General features: G+C 47.8%; 7 protein-coding genes across 7 annotated transcripts; 3 read left to right on the forward strand and 4 right to left on the reverse strand.

Annotated features, from left to right (window-relative positions):
* The first annotated feature begins 279 nt into the window (after window positions 1-279).
* Window positions 280-3430, forward strand: LOC111070704 (6-phosphogluconate dehydrogenase, decarboxylating). Its single transcript, XM_022361434.2, has 3 exons — window positions 280-434; window positions 524-747; window positions 1949-3430. The coding sequence occupies exons 1-3, from the start codon at window positions 427-429 to the stop codon at window positions 3160-3162; spliced, it is 1446 nt and encodes a 481-aa protein (XP_022217126.1). The 5' UTR covers window positions 280-426; the 3' UTR covers window positions 3163-3430.
* Window positions 3329-4282, reverse strand: LOC111070709 (protein bcn92). Its single transcript, XM_022361442.2, has 3 exons — window positions 4036-4282; window positions 3843-3963; window positions 3329-3692 (listed from the first exon to the last, which is right to left on the reverse strand). The coding sequence occupies exons 1-3, from the start codon at window positions 4113-4115 to the stop codon at window positions 3615-3617; spliced, it is 279 nt and encodes a 92-aa protein (XP_022217134.1). The 5' UTR covers window positions 4116-4282; the 3' UTR covers window positions 3329-3614.
* Window positions 4283-4688: 406 nt separating this feature from the next.
* On the forward strand, window positions 4689-7978 carry LOC111070705 (MAP kinase-activated protein kinase 2). Its single transcript, XM_022361436.2, has 4 exons — window positions 4689-4793; window positions 6089-6668; window positions 6738-7153; window positions 7214-7978. Exons 2-4 carry the CDS (start codon window positions 6110-6112, stop codon window positions 7313-7315), a joined length of 1077 nt encoding a protein of 358 aa, XP_022217128.1. The 5' UTR covers window positions 4689-4793; window positions 6089-6109; the 3' UTR covers window positions 7316-7978.
* Window positions 7979-9333: 1355 nt separating this feature from the next.
* Window positions 9334-11923, reverse strand: LOC111070706 (N-acylneuraminate-9-phosphatase). The gene is made up of 3 exons (XM_022361439.2): window positions 11661-11923; window positions 10735-11220; window positions 9334-10663 (listed from the first exon to the last, which is right to left on the reverse strand). Exons 1-3 carry the CDS (start codon window positions 11793-11795, stop codon window positions 10289-10291), a joined length of 996 nt encoding a protein of 331 aa, XP_022217131.2. The 5' UTR covers window positions 11796-11923; the 3' UTR covers window positions 9334-10288.
* Window positions 11924-12534: 611 nt separating this feature from the next.
* Window positions 12535-13672, forward strand: LOC111070708 (protein lin-52 homolog). The gene is made up of 4 exons (XM_022361441.2): window positions 12535-12779; window positions 12839-13006; window positions 13072-13176; window positions 13238-13672. Exons 1-4 carry the CDS (start codon window positions 12722-12724, stop codon window positions 13390-13392), a joined length of 486 nt encoding a protein of 161 aa, XP_022217133.1. The 5' UTR covers window positions 12535-12721; the 3' UTR covers window positions 13393-13672.
* Window positions 13673-13690: 18 nt separating this feature from the next.
* LOC111070707 (alpha-protein kinase 1) lies at window positions 13691-15145 on the reverse strand. The gene has a single exon (XM_022361440.2). The coding sequence runs from the start codon at window positions 14774-14776 to the stop codon at window positions 13991-13993; it is 786 nt and encodes a 261-aa protein (XP_022217132.2). The 5' UTR covers window positions 14777-15145; the 3' UTR covers window positions 13691-13990.
* Window positions 15146-16438: 1293 nt separating this feature from the next.
* LOC111070652 (regulator of telomere elongation helicase 1 homolog) lies at window positions 16439-20383 on the reverse strand. Its single transcript, XM_022361343.2, has 7 exons — window positions 18932-20383; window positions 18305-18861; window positions 17585-18248; window positions 17375-17520; window positions 17166-17295; window positions 16857-17084; window positions 16439-16778 (listed from the first exon to the last, which is right to left on the reverse strand). Exons 1-7 carry the CDS (start codon window positions 19973-19975, stop codon window positions 16557-16559), a joined length of 2991 nt encoding a protein of 996 aa, XP_022217035.2. The 5' UTR covers window positions 19976-20383; the 3' UTR covers window positions 16439-16556.
* Between the last annotated feature and the right edge of the window lie 3069 nt (window positions 20384-23452).

Here is a 23452-nt window from a genome sequence, read left to right on the forward strand (position 1 = left end):
TAGCAGAAGATAGAGGGCGGCTCAAGGTGGAGTGAGGTGAGAGAGTTTTGCCTCTTTGGCTCTCTCTCTCGCTCTTGGTGTGCGTGTTTTGGTTCGTAATTGCGTGAATGCGTTTTGGAAATGAGTGTTTTTTTTTCATACCAAAACACAACTCCCACTTGTGCGTTTAATTTGAGGCGCAAAAAAAACAAATACCCGAAAGAGAGTGAATATACACCACCTTGTATAATGCACACCTTGGTTCCATGAGCTAGTATAAATGGCCCCAAAAGCTCCAAGTTCACATGCAGAGTGGCAACGCCAAGTGGCAGATCGATCGTGAAAAAACATTCGACAGAAGCACCGCAAAAAACATCAGAAACAAAAAACGAAATTAGTTCTCCTCAGTACATTTTTTTTTTTTGAAAAAAAGGAAGCGACAACAAGATGAGCGGGTAAGCGAAACTAACGGCACGAATGATAAAAGTGATTGCAATTAACACCCTTTGCTTGCACCTGCTGCATTTCGCCTGTTTCTTCACAGAAAAGCTGACATTGCACTCATTGGGCTGGCCGTGATGGGCCAGAATCTCATATTGAATATGGATGAGAAGGGGTTTGTGGTGTGCGCCTACAATCGCACGGTGGCCAAGGTCAAAGATTTCCTCGCCAACGAGGCCAAAGGCACAAATGTGATTGGCGCTGAGTCACTGAAGGACATGGTCGAGAAACTGAAAACGCCGCGCAAAATTATGCTGTTGGTCAAGGGTAAGTTGGCACAGCCCCCCCCCCACCCTTCAACAAGATTTCAAATTGTATTAGTGATATTTTTGGCTTTTAAAACCTGCTATTGTAAGCGGCTTAAGTGCGGTTTTTGGTCGTTGTGGCGTGAAGCCAGCCGAACGCGCTCGTACCCTGCACCTCTCCCGGTGTGCGTGTTTTCATGTGTGTGTGTGCGTGTGTGGAAGTCAAAGCAATGTCATCAATCGTTTTGTTGTTGCTGTTGCGGTGTGTTTTTTTTTTTGCAAGCTCAATCCATTGTGCGGTGCGGGATAGGGAGTGCAAGAAATGGAGTGAGTGAGAGTATAATTATGATCTGCTTACTGAGCGGCGATATCAAGCTATCCATTCAACGATATCAAATTTGGTTTGTTGTTGTTCTAATCTCAGTGGTGCGCATTTTCCTTTGGAGCTGTGATTTGTGTAACTGTGACTTTTGTATGCAATAGAGATGAGTAGGAATCCAACAAGAGAGGTGTGCAAATGCATCACAAAATAAATCATATTCCGGGTTTGACTTCCACAATAGATGCAATCACTTTCACCCACACATGGGTACGTTGAATATCTCCTCCAAGTCACATTTAGTGACTTTCACTGTTACTCCACAGAAGTGATGCTCATCTCTAATGCAAATATGCACATACATACACGCGCACACGTATGCAAATGGCTGTTCTCGCATGTTAATTTGCGTGGCCGGCTTATCTCTCTAAGCTGTTTGGAACACATGGGAGAGCTTTTCTCCCACCCTACCTACCGAAATTCTCTGACATTCATTATAGGTCACACATAATGAGGCGACTGCTGTGACAGTGCCACCAGTGGTGAAGGTGGGGACTTCCTCGCACGTTTTGGTAGTACAAACAATCTGTAGCCATCCGCTTGGCTCGTTTTTACACAATGCCAGCAGTGATTCATTCTTAATATACTTATACATACATATGTACTGTACCTAATAACGACCGCTAGATAGATAGATAGATCAAATGCTATCATAAATACTTGTTGGCCTTATCTGGGGCTGGAGAAGTGCTTGGTGCGCCGAGTCCGGGCAAGGGACGACTTGGGGGTGACCTCAAATCAAGGTTAGCCATGATTCGGACTGGCTGCGTGACTTTCTAAATCGGCAGAACAGCCAATTAACCTTGTCTAATCGCGCTCTATGCTTTTCCAATCCACGTTTCAGCCGGCAGTGCCGTCGACGACTTCATCGAGCAACTGGTGCCGCTGCTCTCCCGCGGCGATGTGATCATTGATGGCGGCAACTCTGAGTACCAGGACACGTCGCGTCGCTGCGCCGAGCTGGAGAAGCTGGGCCTGCTCTTTGTGGGCTCAGGCGTCAGCGGTGGCGAGGAGGGTGCCCGTCACGGACCCTCCCTGATGCCCGGCGGACACGAGGCCGCCTGGCCCCTGATTAAGCCCATTTTCCAAGCCATCTGCGCCAAGGCCGATGGCGAGCCCTGCTGTGAGTGGGTCGGCGATGGGGGCGCGGGCCACTTTGTGAAGATGGTGCACAATGGCATCGAGTACGGGGACATGCAGTTGATCTGCGAGGCCTACCACATTATGCAGAGCCTGGGTCTGTCCGCCCCCCAGATGGCCGACGAGTTCGGCAAGTGGAATTCGGCCGAGCTGGACTCTTTCCTCATCGAAATCACGCGCGACATCCTCAAGTACAAAGACAGCAAGGGACATCTGCTGGAGCGAATTCGGGATACGGCCGGCCAGAAGGGTACGGGCAAGTGGACGGCCATTGCCGCCCTGCAGTACGGCGTTCCCGTGACGCTCATCGGCGAGGCTGTCTTCTCCCGCTGCCTGTCCGCCCTCAAGCAGGAGCGCGTCCATGCCAGCGGCGTGCTCAAGGGTCCCTCAGCGAAGCCGAGCGTTGCAAATGTGACCAAGTTCCTGGACGACATCAAGCACGCCCTGTACTGTGCCAAGATTGTTAGCTACGCACAGGGATTCATGCTGATGCGCGAGGCGGCCAAGGATAACAGCTGGAGGCTGAACTACGGTGGCATTGCACTGATGTGGCGCGGCGGCTGCATCATACGCAGCGTCTTTCTCGGCAACATCAAGGACGCCTACACATCTCAGCCGCAGCTGTCCAACCTGCTGCTGGACGATTTCTTCAAGAAGGCCATTGAGCGGGGCCAGGACTCGTGGCGCGAGGTGGTGGCCAATGCCTTCCGCTGGGGCATTCCGGTGCCAGCGCTCTCCACCGCCCTGAGCTTCTACGATGGCTATCGCACCGCCAAGCTGCCCGCCAATCTGCTGCAGGCCCAGCGCGACTACTTTGGGGCCCACACCTACGAGCTGCTCGGGGACGAGGGCAAGTTCCATCACACCAACTGGACGGGCACCGGCGGCAATGTTTCGGCCAGCACATATCAGGCATAGGCTACCGTCCCTCCCCCTTCCCACCACCCACACACACACACAACGCAACACACATTCCATGATTCCATGTCATAAGGTACTACATAGTTGGAACTCCCTCCTGGGGAGCGGAGCTGCTGTAACACAAGTTTACAATTGTTTTGATTTTTTTTTTAGGGTAGCAGTACCTATTTATAACGTTAATATATATATATGTATGTATGTATATATAATTTCATATTGTTTTTAAACATAATATTAAATTGGTGTTTTTTGCTAGCAAACGATAGCGATGATTCTTTCACTGGTGGTTCAAAAATAAGGCCTATATAACTTGACATCCATAAGATCAACAATGGGGCAAAAAGCTTTATCCAACTAGAATTGTGTGTAACGAGTCTTTCGAGTTGTAAATATTAATCTGCGAACAGGCTTTTGTACAGCAGGGGAAAGTCCTGCTTGGCGGCGTCCTCTCAGTCATCCAAGGGGCTTAGTGTTTTCTTATTCTCGATCACCAGCTTGTCCGCCTTGTATAGGTGGCCGATGATGACCTACAAACGTCATGGAATAGGTTAACAAACTGAAACACTTATCACACTGACGTCGAAACCGATCCCGATAAGGCACAGTCCAGTCAATAATCAACAGTGGCAATGCGTGCACGCGGTCTGACAGCTGATGCACCACCCCACACCACTCACCTGCCGCCGTAACAGCTCCAGATTCTGTTTGCCCGCCTCCATTTGACGATCGATTTCAGCAAAGTCTCCAATGGCCTTGTTGGCGCGGAATGTGTCGCGTATCTTGCGAACAGCGTACATTCTGTGGATGGGGTGGGAAAAGGTGTAATTATAACAATTATCGTGATTCTAATGTATTTCATCACACACGAACCTAAAGTTGTAAGCTGGCAGCTTTTCCGATTCCCGCAATAAATTCCGGTACAGCGTGATGGCCTGGCGACGTGTTGACATCTTGTTATGCTGAGCAGGTGGCGCAGAGGGGCGCGTGCTAGGTGTAATTTGAAGCTCGTTTTAATTGATAATATCGTGTTATTGTCGATTTATAGCTGTGAATGGGGGTTTCTGGTTTCTTTATTTTGTGCCGCTTGATGACATAAAAAAATACATTGTGGCATATGGTGGGGAGCGGGAAAAAACCCCTATAAAATACTAGAATTCTAGCCAAAATGTATGGTATTTTTGTGGCTATGGTCGCACTGGCCATCCGACAATGCACCATTTTATTAAGAAGGTGACGCAAGAACGTTTAACTATTGTTACCTAAAAATTAAACGAATATCAGTGCATATATGTAAATTAAGATCAATGGCTATCATGAAATGTTATTGATGAATATATGGCTAAATATATATCAATACCATGTGTCGTCACCCTAAGACCTATGCACTTTGATTTAGTATTTAATGTAGTGGATAATTTAAAAAAAGACTGTTTAGTGACCGATTACGTAAGATGCAATACATACAGTTGACTAGTATAAATGAGCATTTTTATGCTCCCGCGCAAAAGGTCACACCGTCCGTGTCACCGATAGTTTGAAAATTATCGATAAGTCGAACTATAATTTTCGTGTTGTTTATTGTTCTTTTTTTGTTCGTTACATAGCACGGTGAAAACAAATACCTTAAGGTAAATACAAATCAGCTAAATAAAAAGGTGATAATGAGAAGTGTTGTACTCGGCAAGAAAGCAGAAATCACTGGAATGCGTGACCCTTGACACAAGTCCAGAAAAGGCATCTATGTATCTTGCACAGAACTATTCCCCATCGCAGGCATAGTTTATTCTGTGCGCGACGAGTGGGGAGGGGGATCGAGAGAGTGAAAACTGAAAATCGGCGCTAAACAAATAGAAAAATACTAGTTACTAGTGAGAAAACATGACGCATTGTTTGCATTTGTGTGCGCGCGTGTGAGCCGCGTTTGTGGGTGTGTGTGAGAAAGTGGAAAGAGCAGTGGTTTGATTATGCTTCGATTGCCCGCAATTCAGCAGCAAACCAAATTGTATTTTCACGGCAAAAAAGCTGCGCTGCGTGTGTTCTGGGCGTAATGTACTTGAAATAAGCAATAACAAAAATAGGGCCATCAATTTCGTCAGATCCAAATAAGCACACTCACACATCAGCACGAAAACACACACGCATACGCCTTGTATCGATAGCGCTACTCCCCGTTCCGATAAAGTGGAGCATATGCAGTTACGGAAAATGTATTATAATAACAAGGTAATAAGGCACTCCGCCGCCTCGTCCGCCGCTCCGCTCTCTCTCTCGCTCTGTTTCCAACTGGAGCCGTTTATGATATTTTCAAGAGACAGGTCTCGCGGACTAACCATGGTACGATTTTCTTTCCCGCTCCTCCGACATACACACACACACGCTTATCGATAGTACCCATTCGATAGTGTGATGGAGCATATGCAGTTTCTGTTCTCTTGCTTGCCGCTCCACTGTCCGCTGACATGACAGCCTGCTTCATGTAAATTGTGTAATATTTTCCCCCAACTAAAAGTATTCACCGAGTGCGCTTAATTGGGCCCGAGGCCTGCCAACGCTCTCTCCCACCCACCTGGTTGTGAAAACCGAATGGCGGGGAACGCTGTATGAGGCTGATTGCATGCAATTTGATTCAAACCGAGATCGAGTGTTCATCTCATCTGCATATTGCCCAATCGCCATCAAAATGCAGCTTTTTGTTCTCGGTTTGCGTCTTGTTTTTTTTTGTGCTATCCCCACCCACCCCCGCATTTATTTTTTGATTGTTTTATCGCTACCTACGTTGTCGCTGCCGCTGCGGCGTTATCTTATGGCGGGCGGGAGCCCCTATCCGGCCGTGGGGGCTGTGTGAAAACCGTTTTTAAATGGAACGTGGGCGGGCTGTGCAGCCATTTTATTAATAATTTCTACCTTTCTGTCCGAACTTCAGTCAGAGATCAGCCCAATCAGAATGCTTTCGCTGCAGAATCAACGGCAACCGAAAACAAGCGCCCTGGTGGACGACTATGAGATCTCGGACACGGTGCTGGGCCTGGGCATCAACGGCAAGGTGGTGCAGTGCACCAATCGGCGCACCAAACAAAACTATGCCCTCAAGGTGTTGCTGGACAATGAGAAGGCCCGGCGCGAGGTCGATCTGCATTGGCGTGTGAGCGGCTGCAAGCACATCGTCAACATCATCGATGTCTATGAGAACACGTACAGCGGCCGAAAGTGTCTGTTGGTTGTGATGGAATGCATGGAGGGCGGTGAGCTCTTCCAGCGCATCCAGGACAAGGCCGATGGGGCCTTTACGGAGCGCGAGGCGGCACAGATAATGCACGAGATCTGTGCGGCGATAGACTATCTGCATAGCCGCGATATCGCGCATCGCGATCTTAAGCCCGAGAACTTGCTCTACACCACATCCCAGCCAAATGCGATCCTGAAGCTGACAGACTTTGGCTTTGCCAAAGAGACCTTCACCAACGACACCCTCCAAACGCCCTGCTACACGCCGTACTATGTTGGTGAGTGATTGCGTGGTCCAGTTCTGTCCTGCTTAAACTATTTCCAATTCTATTTCAATTTTGGTTCAGCTCCCGAAGTGCTGGGCCCCGAGAAATACGATAAAAGCTGCGACATCTGGTCGCTGGGAGTGGTCATGTACATTATAATGTGCGGCTTTCCGCCGTTCTACAGCAACAATGGTCTGGCCATTTCGCCGGGGATGAAAAAGCGCATACGGACAGGGCAGTACGATTTTCCCGATCCGGAGTGGACGAACGTTAGCCAGTCGGCCAAAGATTTGATCAAGGGCATGCTGAATGTGGATCCCAGCAAGCGTTTGCGCATCCAGGACGTGATACGCAACAAGTGGATTGCCCAGTACAATGCCGTGCCACAAACACCGCTCTGCACTGGCCGCATGCTCAAGGAGGGTGAGGAGACCTGGCCGGAGGTACAGGAGGAAATGACCCGCTCCCTGGCCACCATGCGAGTGGATTACGATCAAGTATGTCGATCCAACTTTGAGTCTAAAAGTCTAAAACTAATGCTTCTCTCTCTGTGGCAGATGCAAATCAAGGCACTGGACAAGTCAAACAATCCGCTGCTGACAAAGCGAAGGAAAAAGATTGAGGAGATCTATGGAACAAATGCCACGGCACGGAACTAGACGAAAAAGCAAAAAAACAGCAAACAACACATACTACTACGGCCAATCCCCGAGTGAGAGTTAGGAGAGAAGTAGAATTAGAGGAAGGAGTAGGGCATGGACAGAGGCCATCAAATCAGACGATGGTTGTTTTTTTTTACCACATAAGAGGACAACGTTGCAGTACGCTACAAAAAAACACTACTGCTATAACTATCGACAGCAACAGCAAATAGCAAATAGCCACTACTACTACTACTATAACTAAAACTACTCCATGATGTTATGTTACGTTATGTTTTTTTTGTATCTTTCAATCAAGTCCATTATCTAATGTATGTATGTATAATGTATAATCCATTTCCAGGAAAACAAAACATAAAAAGGTTCTTAGGGTATATTTGTAGTCTGAGAAGAGAAAAAAAAAACATACTTAAGCAAAGTGAAAGGAGGACTGTGTAGAAAGCCAAGTGCAAGCCTAGCTAGCCACCCCAGTTTTAACTGGAAGAAATGCAAAATTTTTCGTATGCTTCAGTCGCGTTGCGTGAAATGTGCTCGTTTCCATTTTTAAACGTGTAATTTGTAATGTACTTTATTCTTATTTTGTCTTGTGTACTTTTTTGACTCTTGATTATACATATATACACACATATGTATATATATGTGTGTATGTATAAATATCAATCAATATATGTATTGTCTATGTACGAACGGTATACAAAATGCAATTTGCAAACAAAACACAAAAACGATTATAAAGGCCAGTTGACGTTCAAGTTAGCCCCCCTGCTGCCTGCAAATTTCCGTGTTGGTTGGTTGGTTGGTTGTCATTTCATTTGCTGACTCTGCAAGCGATATACCATTTTACCGTATAGCGTATTTTGTAGTTTATAAACAAAAAAACAAAACAAACAAACAAAAAAATCATTAAAAAGCTTATTTTACTATGATTAAAATCAAAAACTATATACACGAAAACGAATTGTTTTTTATAAACGAAAAAAGGATCGGTCAGCCGGGCCACCCTTTGGAGCAGGGATACGTCGATCAGAGCGAGATGAAAGACGAATCCCAGCCATGGCAAAGTGCGATTGATCGGAATGTAAGACCAGAGATAACAAAAACGAAGTCAGTCCCGTCACAGTTTATTAAAAGAACATTAGTTCAAGTAGAACCGACAAGTATTAGGTGACAGACAGAGGGTCGCTTCTAGCAGCTGGCCTGGGAATCTGGCAAACATTGGCCAATGCCTGTTCCACATTGTGGCAGATATAGTATGATATGTAGCTTATAAATTCTGATTGTCTGATTTATAAACATATCATAATCCAGCGATTATTTAGTTATGCACCAAGGAAATTTTATGGCCCACCGCAGCCTGGGAGTCCCAATAAAAGCTCTGTTGAAAATTAGTTTCCATTCTAAGTATTTGTGGGTTTTTCTTTATTGATGGTTTAACAGTGCAACCTAGATAATATATAAACACATATGTATGTATGTACATATCTATTGTACGTGCGGTCACAATCGTACATGTCATCAACTATGTGCGGTTGTGTTGGGGGATTGAGCTGGTGGTGGGGGTGAGTAAGCTATCCAGTGATCCATGGGCTTATAAATATTTATAAGATGGGGTATTCCCGCTCTTTGAGTCGCATATTGCTTTTGCCACTACCTAACCTTGGTGTAACCTTGACTTACATGAAGCGACAGAAAAAGTGGTAGATTGGTTGAATTTTGGTGGTAGAGGGGAGCTGATAACTATGGATGGGCATTCCGGACAAAAAGATTTCATGCAACCTGCAGTACGGATTCGATTCCACTTTGAAGCAAACGAAATATTAGATTAATTGGAAGACCGTCGTCATCTTAGCAGGCAATTTTAAACGAACACATTTGCTGGTTTTTTTTTCACATATTGTGACTTCAATAGAGAGTAAATGGCATTTTGCATGCGTGTAATGCTTATATTTATGTAGCATAATCGTACCACATTTTTAAAGCATTTAAGCGTTTTATAACAAATATAATCGCATGGATTAAGGTTTCTTCGTTTATTCAAAAATTCATTAACAGAGCCGTTGGATCAAGGTGCCTGCAAATCTCCTCCAGGAATACCCTTATTAATTTCGCCGCAGCATTGCAGTCGCTGTGTGTTCGTGAGTATGTGTGTGTGTGTGTGTGTATGGTGCATTCAATTCTAGTTCGAATTTCGAACCAACGGCTTAACTTTAACGGTATCTGGCTACGACTACTACAATAGTTAACAATCGACATGCACACACACATGTGCATGTATGTATGTACTTGAATAGCTATTCTAACGGTTTCTCTTCCAATCAAATCGAACATACTCATCTTACCCATCCGACACTTTCTCCTTGTTCGCTTTTGTTCCATTTTAATTGTTTGTTTTATCGTTTTTCAATTTCTTTTCGTTTTTTGTGTTTTGTTTTTTTCTTGATTGCGCTTATCAATTTACAAAAAAATGTGTGGAAGAACAACGTCCGCTTAGAAAAATACATTTGGTTTTTCCCCCTGGTTCCCCTTTTGTGTTGTGTTGTGATTTCTTCTGTAACTATTTTTTGTTTGACTTTTTTTTTTTTTTTAGTGTTAGTTTTTGTGTTTGTGTATTTCTGATTCTGTTCTAGCCTTAATTTTAGTTTTAATGGCAGATAAACGAGATTCGCCGTAGTTCTCGGTTCCTCCCATCTAATAGTTGAACATTAAATTCCTGCATTCGGTTCCCGTGTGCCTGGTTGTCCTCTTATTAACATCAATTAATTATCCATCCATCCTTCCTTTTCATTCACTTCTTCTTCTTCTTCGTCGTTCTTTGCAAGCTTGATTATTGGTTTCCGTCTCTAATTCCTATTTCCTCTTTAGTTATAGTTTTGTAAACTGAAGGTACATTTTCCACCAATGGCGAGGCGAGGCGCGGTGCGCCAGTTCCGCCTTCCGTCGAGACTCAATCTCGGGTACTCGGGTTCTCCCTTAAAGGAAGCTGTCGCAACTGTTCTCCGCCTCGCTATTCGAGCAGTCCATGGCCGGCAAGGATCCGCCACGGCGATACGCTACCTGCCGCTTCTCCGGTTGGCTTCTCTGGCTACTTGTGCTGGCAGGGCATCCGCTCCCGCTGCCGCTGGCACCAGCCAGACCTCCGCTCAAATAACTACCGCGGCGGTTGGATGTGGATGGCGCGTCGGGCTGCGCAATGGCATTGAGACGGGGAAAATATTTGTATAGCTCCAGCAGTTGATTGAGCTTGTGGTGCGGCTTGTACTCGACATCGTCCAGGGACTGGGCCGCCGAGCTGCTGCTGCTCAGCGGCGTCCAAAAGGTGAGGCCGAGCTGGGCCAGATGACCTCCCTGGATTATGGAAATGCAAATGGAGCACTCGTTAGTATTCAGTGTGAATAGCCCTTATGGCAAATACCCACCTTGATGTCCGTCTCCAGCTTGTCGCCGATCATGGCGCACTCGTGCGGCTTGACATTGAGGAAATTGCAGGCCGCATAGAAGATCTCCGGATGGGGCTTCTCCCAGGGCAGATCCGAGGAGACCAGCACGCAGTCAAAGTAGCCGCGCACATTCAGGCGGGCCACCTTCTCCCACTGGGCATTTGAGGGCCCGTTCGTGATGAGGGCCAGGGCATAGCCGGCCCGACGCATTCGCGTCAGCAGCTGCACATAGTCCGCCGGCACGGCCAGGTAGCGGTATCGCAACCGTAGCCACTGTGGATAGATCTCATCGGCGAGGTGCTTGTACTTGGGCAGCAGCGACTCCCGCCACAGGTGGGTGCGCCATGAGTCCAGCGAGGTCTGCGTGTTGTCCGGACAGCGGCGGAAGGATTTCAAAAAGGTCTGAGTGGCCAGCAAGGCGTCATCTTTGGTGAAATGGTACTGCGACTCAAGTAGATCTGAGAGCTGTAAATAAAACAAACACACACACACATAAATTGTTTGCTAATTACCAGAAACCAATCATTGCCGTTATCGTAATCGTAATCCGGCCGTATCAGTGCATTGATCAAACTGCAATCATTGCCCCGTCCCCACACACACATGCAAATGCACTCGTACACAAGCACACACACACAAACACACACATGAGCGCGTGCATGCACACAGTTGCACACTTGAACAAACGAATCTTTTTTTGTTGGGTTCGTTCGCGCGTGCGAACGCATCCGTCCGGGTCGGGTCGGGTGGGGTGCTTCGACGACGTAACAGCCAGCGCCACTCAGCAGTGGAAAATTTTCTAGACGCTGCCTCACAGCGCGCGCACCAAAATCGGGCGGGCGGGTGTGTGGTTGTGCGTTCGGTTGGCTTGGCCCTTCCCCAATTCAGATCCCAACAATATTCACCTTGCGTATAGCCTTGGAGTCACCGGCTCTGGTCGGGATCAGAGTATTGTCCAGGTCAAAATAGAAGGCAGAGATCTTCGCACATTTCGACTCAAAAAGTGTGGTCTGCTTGGAGGAGAGTTTACTAGCTGCCATGGGGGCCTCGCACAAACTCGGAAGCTGTTTGTACGGTGGTCAACGGGAAAAAAAAAATCAAATCAAATGGGAACTGGGAATTATTCGAAGTGTTCGAAAATCGCGCGCAAAACAGGCCCTGGTTATTGTTGTTGCAATTCGGTTTGCTCAAAAGTTGGACGCGGCAACTAAATTTAACAAAAAACTTTGGACTAAAGTTAAAAAGGGGGAACAGGTGAGTGTAGCGAGAGCGAAGCTATGACTGAAAGAAAGTGCTCTCGGGCCATCGCGGTATCGCGGCGCGCGGCTTGACAGTTAGCGGTGAAAGTATGTGCACAGTGAGCACAATTCACGTATTTCCATTGACCCAGAACTAGGGCAGCAGACAGAGGCGTGTCGCCCAGGCACATACCATCGTTACTCAGTATTGTGTGCTTGAGCTGGTTGAAACGGATTTGATAACTACAACTGTCCTAACATTTACACAGCCAACATGTGCTTTTGGGGGCCCTTTTGTGCGTTGAATTCTGTACGACACTGTGCGTGTGCCAGTGTGCGCGAACGGTGCGAAATTATATCAGAGCAGTGGCAGAGTTCGCTCTCATGCCAGCCATGAGTCAGAGCGAGCGCACAATACATGGAGAGGGGGTGGGTTTTTCCAGCTGCCTGAAAGAATTTAAAAATCATGCGCAATAATCAACAAACTTGTTTTCGCTTTATTTCAGGCGGCAAAACAAAATTTCTTTGTTGGCTAAAAATACATTTCATTAGCATTTTGAAGACTTACAACACTGCCCAGAGATATTCATATAGATGTATCTTTTACGATAGTTCCGCCTTAGCTATTCAGAATGTGCCAGCCCTAAGCTCTGCCCACTTTGTCATCCCTAGGACGCCAGCCCGACGCAATAGTTGTTTTTATCCGTAAAAGTTGCTGCTGCTCTAAAATGAGCATCAAAACAGAGTTAAACAATTCGGATCTGAACATAGAACTGCTGGCTCCAGGTTGGTAATAGCTGACCCAACCAAATACCTAACTGATGATCTATGCATTTTGATCCTAGAAACCATACTAAAAACTGATGACGACAATGCAGTGTCGGGGCGCATTTTAACACAGCAGCAGCAACAGAAAAAGGTTACGGTGGATCCAGTCGACTCCCCATGCAAAGCGGACGAGCTCATGTCGCTGGAAACGCTCCGCGAATCGCCGGTACAATGGCCCGAGAGATGTAAGTAGTTAAAGGTGAATTTCGCTTGCTACCTTTTCTTACGTGCCCTTCTCGTGCGTACATAGTTCCTGGCATGGATGAATTCCTCACAATGTGCGACACACCTATGTACTCACCCAGCACGGAACCACCGAGCACCCTGACCGCCGAGGACATGGCAAAGATAAACCGTGAGTTATTATCGCCACACAAAGTAATAAAAATAAATAAAATGGGAAAAATCTTGCACAGGTCTGTCCAAGATGACGCCCGATGAATTGATAGCGAAGATCAAGAGCATGCATGATGAAATCTACCAACTGGGCCTAATGGAGGCCAAGGAGATGTCCCGTGGCAAGCTGTTGGAAATCTTCGATTGTAATCGTAATCCCAAGCGTCACATCTGACCCAAATTACGCCATTTCAGAGGCGTATGGGATGGGACCACCCTCCGACCATTTCCTGGTGCCCATCCAAAGAATCCTTAGTTTTGTTAATATACACCACATGCGCACCCTATACTATTGCACGCCCTACCCACAACCTAACGGCAATATATATTTATATTTATATTGTTAATTTTTGATAATAATAATAATTGCCTGCATAAAATATGCACGCCGCGACAAACCAAGAGAATGTTAGCTATAAGAATTGTACATTGAATACACATTTTTAATACACAGAGACAAGACCAGATTTGATTTGATTTGCAACAGTAACGTTTATGTTTATTAAATCATTGATTACAATAGACAACTACCAGATATGATATCCAGAGGGTGTGTTGTGCTTTCCCAATCGCAAGGAGGTGTGGATACGCCAGGGGTGTGGTAGAGTAGTGGGAGAAGGCACAGTTCTGATATAAATTCCACTATGCATATAGACTATATATTATTAACGCAACAATCCAACCACTATGTGGTGTGTGTGTATGATACTTTGATCCTATCTTCCATTTGACTACAAATACTATAAGTGGAGGTGGCGGCCCCTAAGGCTAATCTACTCCTGCCACTGCATCCCAAAACGCTGCTCAAATGTGATCCGATTGTAGACACCGGCATCGGCCAGCTGCATGGGATCCGTGTAGTAGGCAAACCGTCGGATATCCATCATGGCCACATCGAACATCTGCTTCCAGCTGGTCAGATCCGTCACACTCATGTGTATGGGCAGCTGCGGATCGGGTATATCGATGGCCGCCTGCAGGCGATCGAATGCCTCGGCAATGGGCCCCACCGACAGATTCACCCAGTATTCGCCCGGAAAGCGTTTATTCTCACAGAACGGCGCCCCCTTGCGCATGATGAACACCAGCATGAGTATCTCGTAGCGTTCGGAGTTCTCGTAGAAGCGCTTGGTGCGTGTCTTCTCCACAAAGTCGATCAGTAGAATCAGTGGCGTATAGTTCTGCAAATGCATCAGCAGCTCCCGGTCTGTCCACAAATAACGTCCGCCCTTGACACTCAGCAGGCTCATATTTCCGGAAAGCTGATGATGTGGCTGCTGCTGTTGTTGTTGCTGTTGCTGCTGTTGCTGATGATGAAGCTGCTGCTGTTGTTGGTGGTGGTGCTGCTGTTGTTGCTGATGATGATGTTGCTGCTGTTGTTGCTGTTGATGCTGATGCTGCTGATGCGGCTGATGATGTATGCCACCAGTGGAGGTGACCACTGTGGTGGATGCTACAACACCTGTGTTTCCAGTATTTGATACGCTTGGGCTGGGCATAGCGACGACAATGCCGATGCTGTTGCCAGTCTGTCTCAGGCAGCCGACCTCCTCGACCATGTGCGATGACGGCAAATGCAATTAAGCCAAGTGGCCTGTACTACTGCTGCTGCTGCTGCTGTTGCCAAAGCTAATGTGGATCCACTGCTGTCGCTGTGCTCTCTCTCTTTCGAACCAGGCCAAGGTCAGAGCGAGTGGGTGCTGGGTAGTAGAGGGTGAGGGAGAGAGGAAGGAGTGCCACGTAGCAACCGTGCGTCGCGTTACTTGTTGCAACCAAAAACCACCCACTACTAACTGCCTGGTACTTTCAATTAATGCCGCACACGGAAACTTTCAATCAAAGTGGTTGAAAAAAAACTGCTGCTAAAGTGCTGCATGGATGGCGGATGGATAGCCTACGGCAATGAGTGGCCTGCACCTTTGGGCCTCTGGGCCAACCCAAATTCAATTATATTCCACCAGCAATTCTGTACTAGTGCCTACTGGTCCTGGTCTGTCCCTGACGATTGTTTCGACGCAAATGCGTCTCTGCTGCTGCTGCTGCTGCTGCACAGCCATGGACTCGACTCGACTCGGAATCAACTCGGTTTCGGCATCGGTTTCGCTGTCTTGCTTGGTCTTTCTTCCTCGCTCGCTCTGCCTGGCCTGGCCTGCCCTGGCCTGGCCTGACAGTGCGATGCGCGTTGCCTCATTCTCTTTGGGTACTGCACTTTACTGTTAGTTGTGGGGGTGGGGGGCCTGCCAACTTGTCTGAATACGGGTTTAAATTCAAAAAAATCTTCAACAAACTTTACAGTTTTTCTGTTTATCAATGTTTATATTGTTTAAGAGTCAATCAATTAATTAATAATTATATGTAGAATTAGTAACCCATTTTGCACACAGCAGCAATGGCATTTTACTGCTGTTAAAGCGCACTGCCAACTTATGTTTTGCTTACAAAATTATTGGAAATTTATATTTAATATTAGATCATTTGCTTGTTTTTTTTTGCTGGGGTTTCGAATGACTCTGAATGAAGTGAATTTAGGTAGTGTATATAAATGGTATACAGGCATTTGAACTTGTGTATAGGTGGGAGAGACAAACATATGTACTATCTGGGTAAATGCTATTTAAATGTATACAAATTTTAAATAATTATGAAGTAATTTATAAATTATGCCCATATATTGTAAAATTCACAAGTTATGGGAACAAAAAATGTAACAAAAAAAAAACGAGCATTATAATTAATTCTGAGAAACAATTGGTTAAATTTTAAATGTATAAACATCGAAATAAATTCTAATGCACGCCTGAAATATTTTGTTATGCCTTAAACATTGCATCAATCACAAAGATGTAGAAATAAACTGGCCCTTATAATATTATTCATTTATATAAAATGATTTACAATCAGAATGTTGAACAGCATGAAATCAAAGCTTCCCTCAAATATAACTAAAAGGAATGTCCTTTTGTAGTTATAGTACAAGTTGTGTATAAAGATTTGTATTTTTATTCTAGCCATTCATTTTTTTTCCAACTTTCGCTGCCATTATAAAGATAAGAATCTTTCTATCTTTCGATTAGGGCCAAGCTTCAAAAGACCCAAGTGATGTGGCAGTCATCTTGGAAATATACTAAATGGAAGGCAAGTCCAATCTTCATAATGGCAGTCGTCAGTCAGTTAAAAATTGTCTTTTTCCTAAACGAAATATAATTTTTTAATTAACAAAAAAAAAAGACAGCAACAAAAACTAAATTACAAGATATAAAGGTCCCCTGCCCCCGCCGCTCTTTGAACACACAATTTTGAATACTGAATCGAAGGATTCATTCATTTGGACATGGATTGTTAGGCTAAATTGAGGTTGGCGAGTCGCACATCGAACTCGGCCTTGTGCTCGTTCCTCAGAAAACGACGCATGCCCAGGAGAAGGTAACGCATTTTGGGTGCCGACAGAATCTCCAGGAGCACAGCCATCAGGGCCTCGAAATTCTCGTCGGTGCCGTTTTTGTATTCAATCAGCACTTTGCCAAAATCCCGAAATTGATCTTGATTGACGACACTCCGTAGCTAAAAGGTGGGGGGAAGCAGATCAAAGCGATGGTTAGCTCTAGGCATGGCGGGGGATATTTTTTTGATTGTGATTACCTCGCGCAGAAAGTCTGCCCGCGATACGGGCGCCACCTTCGCCTGACTCTGACTGCTGGGCTCCGTTTTGATATTTTCCACCAATTTGTAGCGCTTTTTAGTGGCTTGTGTGGCGACTGAATCGTTGGCGCTGGGTGAGCTGCGCTCCCTTTTATGGATCTTCACGAGACCACTGCCGTTGCCGCTGCTGCTGCTGCTGCCATTCTCACTGCAGTTGAAGTCTATGCTCTGAAAGAAACACACACAAAAAAGCAATGCTCAAAGCTATGCCTTATGCCGCATGGAAGAGGAACAGGAGCAAATGCTTACCGAGACATTCGAGTCCAGGCGACTCATAAAATCCATGGCATTGGGTGCTGCATGGCCCAGGGTACGACCCGCGGCGCTGGCATAGTCTGCCGGTGTCCACGAATTGATAGAGTTGGCCATCTCCACCTTTCTGCATTGGGACAAGCAAAACAATCGTTAGATGTGGCTGTGGCTGTGCTTCCACGCCTTCAGCGTGTGACACCACTTACATGGCCGTTTCGTTGGCCTTGCGGAATGTGGCATTGTTTCCTGGATCTCGTTTGATTGTCGGTATGACAGGCAGCGGCTCATCCTCCTCCACTTTGCAGACGTTCATCAGTGGCTGTTCCTCCTCCCGCACATCCGGCTGCTTCATCTGCAGATGCATCAAGTGGGGGTTAAGGCTGGTTGGACCAGTACAAACAAACCTCAAGACTCACCGTTTGCTCGGCATTCTTGAAAAACTGCCGCAGCTCGCGCACAATGGGACCAAACGGCGAGCTCTGCGGCCGCGCACCCAGATGGCCGCGTATCCATTTGGATAGCTGCTGGACCTGGGATGCGTCCTGGAAACGCGAGTCGCACAGCAGAATGGCACCGTAGTCGTTCCGATGCCGAATGACGCGACCAATTGCCTGATTGACGGCTCGCGTGGCATCCAAGTTGTACCATTCCTGGCCGCTGAGCAGCTGGTTCTCCTTGGTGCGATTCGCCTCCAGGTACCGCCGTTTCAGTATCACCTTGGGGTCCTTAAGCGGGGGAAAGGGCAGCCCAGTGATGATGACGGCCCGTCCATTGCGATCGGCAAAGTCCAGGCCCTCGGACACTTTGCCCCGACAGACGGCCATGAAAACGGCACCCTTGGAGTCGCGTATCGCCTGATAGAACTCCTCCATGGTGCTGGTGAACTGATCCTTGCCGCGTGGCTCCAGGAAAATGGGCTTCTTGCACGAGATGTCCGCCCACAGGCCGCTGGCTTGCCATGCGTCCACGCATTTGTTCAGCATCGGATAGGAGGGAAAGAACACCAGCAGTCCGTCCGGCACGATGCGCGACACATTCAGAATAGTCTGGCCCAGCGAGCTAATGTACTTGGGATTGTCCCTGGCAGATCAAATAGTTCAGATTAAGTGCCGGGTATGCCATTGAAGTATGCTTACCGATTCTTAAAATTGGATATCAACTGCTGTCGGTCCGGGCCAGTGCCAATGATTTTCACATAGACCTGCGACTGGTCGACTATGTGGGGATTCTCCAGATGCTGGGCCACCGGTATGGCCAGCTCGGCGATCAACGGTTTTAGGGGTGCCAGCGTGCCGCTGGTTAGGATGACGCTGCGCACCTGGGTGTTGAGCAGCTGCTCCATGCCAAAGCCGGGATTGAAGCACCAGAAATTGACTATCTTCGCCGCCTTGTTGCTGACGCCCGTCGTCGTGATGTTGCCCTTGCTTAGCCAGCCCTGCTGGGGCTTGCCCTGGGGCGCTGCGCCACCCTTGCCCTGCTGCTTGTTGGCCTCCTCCACCTGCACGTGCACCTTGAAGCTGAGATGGACCTTGCTCATGATGCTCTCCTTGTTGGCGAACACAATGGTCAGCAGATCGCTGAGCATCAAGAAGGTGCCACCCTTGCGGATGGTCATGTGCTGCGAGGCGACCATCAGATACTGCACCAGCTTGTCCAGCAGCGCCACAATGGTGGCGCAGTTGCCGTACGTGAACTGTAAGGGATCAAAAAAAGGTGAATAATGATTGGGGGAAATAATTTTCATGGGATCGTTTGGGACTTACGTTCGCCTTGCCGAGCAGCTCGTACATCAGGGAGGCGGGATAGGTGGTGCCATCCGTGGGATTATCGACCACCACTGCATCGATGGCCTTCTCCAGCTCGAGGAGCATCTCCTTGAGCAGCGTGAGATCGTCCAGGGTAAAGTCTTTGGGTTCATCGCCGCCAGCGTCCTGCGATTCGCCGCTGGTGAAGACCTTCATGATGTGCGTGACATCCTCGATGGCCATGGCCACATCGGAGGAGCGTATCTGCACCGAGGCGGACTCCTCGCAGATCTTCTCGATGTTGTGCGCCTCGTCCAGGATTACGATCGTATTCCCCAGCTCAATCTTGTTGGCCTTGCGCGCCTTCGGGTCCAGCAGATAGTTGTACGGCATAAACGTGATGTCCGCCTGGGCGACCAGCTCCTTGGAGGCAAAGTAGGGGCACATCTTTAGCTTCTGGCCGACCCTCACCAGATCCTCGATATCCATGATGCTGGGCCCACGGAAGTCCGGATGGTCCTTCTTCGACTCGACGCGCAGCTGGAAGGAGCAGGTTTTCGAGTGGACGCGCAGCTTGCAGAGGTTCACCTTGTTGGAGTTGCCCTGCTCCTTCATCACCTCCGGGTGGATGCACAGCTGGTCCCGCGAGCCCAGCACCACCGACCGCATGTTCGCGTAGGCGGTCCGCTTTAGCTCGCGCATGGCCTGGCTCAGCTGGGAGTGGGTGCGCGAGGCGTAGATCACCTTCGGTACGCCCCAATTGTTCGCCTTGCCCACGGTCATGGCCAGCTCGCTAAGATCTCCGCCCGGACCGGATCCACCTTCCTTGCTGGTCGCCTTCAGCTTAATCATCTGCTGCTGGTGCTCCGACTGTCGCGTGCGTATCCAGGCCAGGGAGGCGCAGAGCAGACTCAGCGTCTTGCCGGTGCCCGTTGGCGACTCGAGGACGCCGTTTGTGCCATCCCGCAGGCAAATGATCACCTTCTCCATATAGGCACGCTGCACATCGTACGGCTCGAAGGGAAAATGCACCGGTATGCCGGCAATCACACTCTCCGGCATTTTGTCTGCGCTCTGTTTGGTGTTGTTCCGTGATTATATGCCCCCGAGGTTTTTCGCGCGCCAAAGCGGCGAGCAAATGTGTTTCGATAGGCCACCAAACAGCTGTTTGCCAGACTCGGAATATGGTAGGTGGGAAGGCGTACTGCGGAAATAAACAAACAGAACTGCTCCAGGACGCAATTAATACGACAGTTTCACTATTTTTGTTGCATATTAACGCGTTTTGTTTGCTGTTTGCGTATTAGTTGATGGCAATCGGGGCAGAGACAGCTCTGATAGATGCTGGTGCTCTGGCAGCCCAGTCAGCTGCTCGAGAATCGATAAACATCAACAATCGCGGAGGCTCATTCAGTTTTTACCGTTTGAACGGCGAGGTTGTATGGCGCTGGAGCAGCACAAGAGGAAGACGCAGGAAAGAGTGTACGGCAAGGCAACGGCAAACGGAGACGACGACGACGCAACAACAGTGACGACGGGCGAACGCTGACGAGGCGCTAGTGTATGTGTGCCTGCGCGCCTGTGTGTGTGGCGGCTGTGTGCGTGAGCGAGCGAGCGAAATACCACAAGTAAACATACATATATATGTACATGCATATATGAAAACATATCTACACTGAGAGAACCCCCCACCCCCCCGCCTTGTTGTTGTTGGTCGTGAGGTGTCGGGTCGGCCGTCGGTCGGCCGGTTTGTCGGGTCGACGCGTCTGTTATTCTGACCGTTTGTCATTCTCGCCATGCACCTTAAACAGAGCCACATACACGTATTTGTGCTGTGCTCTCGCCGCTCTGGCTAAGAGACGTCTCTCTCTCTCTCTCACTCTATTTGTGTGCGTCCCAATGCCTGCCTGTGCCTGTGCCTCGGAGTCTCTGTGTGTGTTCGCGGTGGTGATAAATTTTTGTTGGCACAAAGTAAAAATATAACAGAATAAAAAATCGTGGCGCGGGATAGAAGCTAATCGAAATTATTGCAAGTATTGGATGAGCCGCTCTGCATTGTATTCCTAATTTATATATTTTTTTTTATTGTTGCTGTATTTTGTTTGTATTTATTACCGTCGTCCGTCTTGGAGCAGCGTTTTGTTTGCCTTAATTGCCATCAGCATCGCATCGCAAGAGGCAGCAGTGTGCTGTGCTGTTTAAAACTCTCACTTGAGAGGAGAGGAGTACTTGTGCCAGTTGAAGCTGTACTCGTGTATGTGTGTGTTGTGTGTCTGCCCCAACGTAAGCTTGTCCATTCCGCGGTTAGGACTCGTGTTTGACCACCAGAATATAGCTGAGAATCCTGCATGATCCTAAATTCCACAACTGTGTTAATTTGCGGTGCTGCCATGAAGGCCAACATTTACCCGTTACCGTTACAGTGGGCAGTGTGTGTTGTGTGAAGTGACAATTGAAATTCAAAAGCCTTGGCGCTATTTGGAATCGAAAATATGGGAATAGCAACGCTGCGGCTTGCCGATGACCGATGACGATATGAGCGCCTGGTCTGCCGATGCTGCACACTAATCAGCATTATCACATGCAAATTAAGGTCATCCAACTGTGTGCGTTTGTCAAACGAAAAGTGACCGACACACAGCCCCCCACGCTGCTGCAGATGCGATGCCCCCACCGCCCAAGTGCCTTCGACCCCAGAGGAATAGCTCTCGGCTCGGAAAGTGTGTTTATCGCCAGCTTCTGCTGCACTGGCAACCCTGCTGATTAAGTGAATTCCAACCAGTGCCGCACATAGTATAACCCCCCCATCTACGACACTTCCAGTGAGGCTAGATTAATTAACGAAAAATACTCGTGGATTTGAAGTGGAATCTTTTGTGTTGTTGTTGACTGTTTTGTCTCCTACTGCCGCATAACAATAGTCGCCCATATTCCTGCACCACCACCAGTCCCGTCTCGTCCCTCCCCAGCCCCATGGAGTGTACGGTACGGTACGGTACGGGTGGCAATGACACTGGCGCCGGGTTGCCAGACACGCGCAACTGTGCTAATATTTGAACAAGTGTGATTTAGTGAATTAAAAAATAGTTGTGCATGGCTGATGGCTGGAAGTCCTTAAGATATTTGCGCTTTGCGTGGTCGCGTCCGTCCGTCTGTTTGTCCTGTCTCGCTGCGCTGAGTGTCTGGCAACGCCATAGTGACGTTCGAGTGCCGAGTATAGTATTTATGTTCATGGTGTGTGTTTGCGCTCTTATTCAAATAGAAATGGAATGTTTTGCACTCGAATTCAGTCAATTAGACGCTCGACTTTGTGAGTGCTTTGTTATTTTGTACCAAATTCGAATAGCCAACAGCCAAGCCGAGAGAGCAAAAGAGAGCGCAATGCTCGATTCCGCGTGAGCAGGCGAGAAAACGAGAAAGGCGAGAGAAAACCCAATCAGAGCTCCAGTCCTCAAAACATCGTAGTTTTGATTCCGATTTTTTGGAATAAATTGATTTCAAACTGCCGATTTTAGCTCATTAGAAATGTTCCCATCTTCTCTGCTGGTCGGCAAATAATGTTTACCATTTAAAGTTGGTTTGGTAAATATTTCAATACAAAATATCATATCCCACATCTGATCCCAAAATAACACCAATCACAACGAAGACAAAAGGAGCGGGAGCGGTGGCAGCGGACAAGCCAGTCGTAGGTATTGATAAGAGATGGAAGGAGTTTGCGAACCGAACCGCTCGCAAAATAAACGTGAAAAATAGGTTAAACGTATGCTAGAGCTTCTTACGATCGTTACGTTCTGCGCGCTCGCTCCCGGCTTTGATTATTTTTTTTCCTGTTGCATCTCTTTATCACTGCTCATCCTGTGCACTTCCACCCCCCACCCCTTTCTCCCTCTCGCCACACACACACACACGAACGCACGCATGCTGGCAGAGATGCGTGTAGTAATCGTGTGCGTTGTGGCGTCGACGGCGGCTCGATCGTGAGAGCACGAAATTGTGTAATCGATTGGGGATTACCTCACCGCTCACCGTTGTGTTGTGTTGTCGTAATGCTCTCGATTGATGACCGCAATAGGCTTTCGAGAACATTTGGATCACAGCCCTCCCATCTCCAATCAAAAAATCATTCAATCATTCGAACTAGATAAGCTTTTCCATCACGAGATTTCCCCGCCTACCTGAGTCACGCGATCATCTCTAGTCAGGGAACGCCAACAGAGCGTAGTAGCGTCCGCCGTCGAGTGGAATGACTTGGTAGTGGGGCATCATGCAAAGCAGAGCAGTGCAGCGCCAGGCGGTCGCAATGGATGTGAGTGAGTGGGAATGAGTGAAGTGAAGTGAAGTGGAGACCAACCGAAACCCCCCCTCCAAGCCCCACAACTGAGGCTGAGCATGCGACGGTGGCATTTGAATTTGTGTCAAACCATTTTCATCCCCCCGCCAAATAGTACCACCCTCCCATAACCAAAACACGAGCAGAGAGGGTTTGCAAGGGTTTTTGGTTTGCCAATAAGCAACTTGATTTTGAAGCTAATTAGC

Source organism: Drosophila obscura, unplaced genomic scaffold, assembly GCF_018151105.1.
Source record: "Drosophila obscura isolate BZ-5 IFL unplaced genomic scaffold, ASM1815110v1 contig_165, whole genome shotgun sequence".
NCBI lineage: Eukaryota > Metazoa > Arthropoda > Insecta > Diptera > Drosophilidae > Drosophila > Drosophila obscura.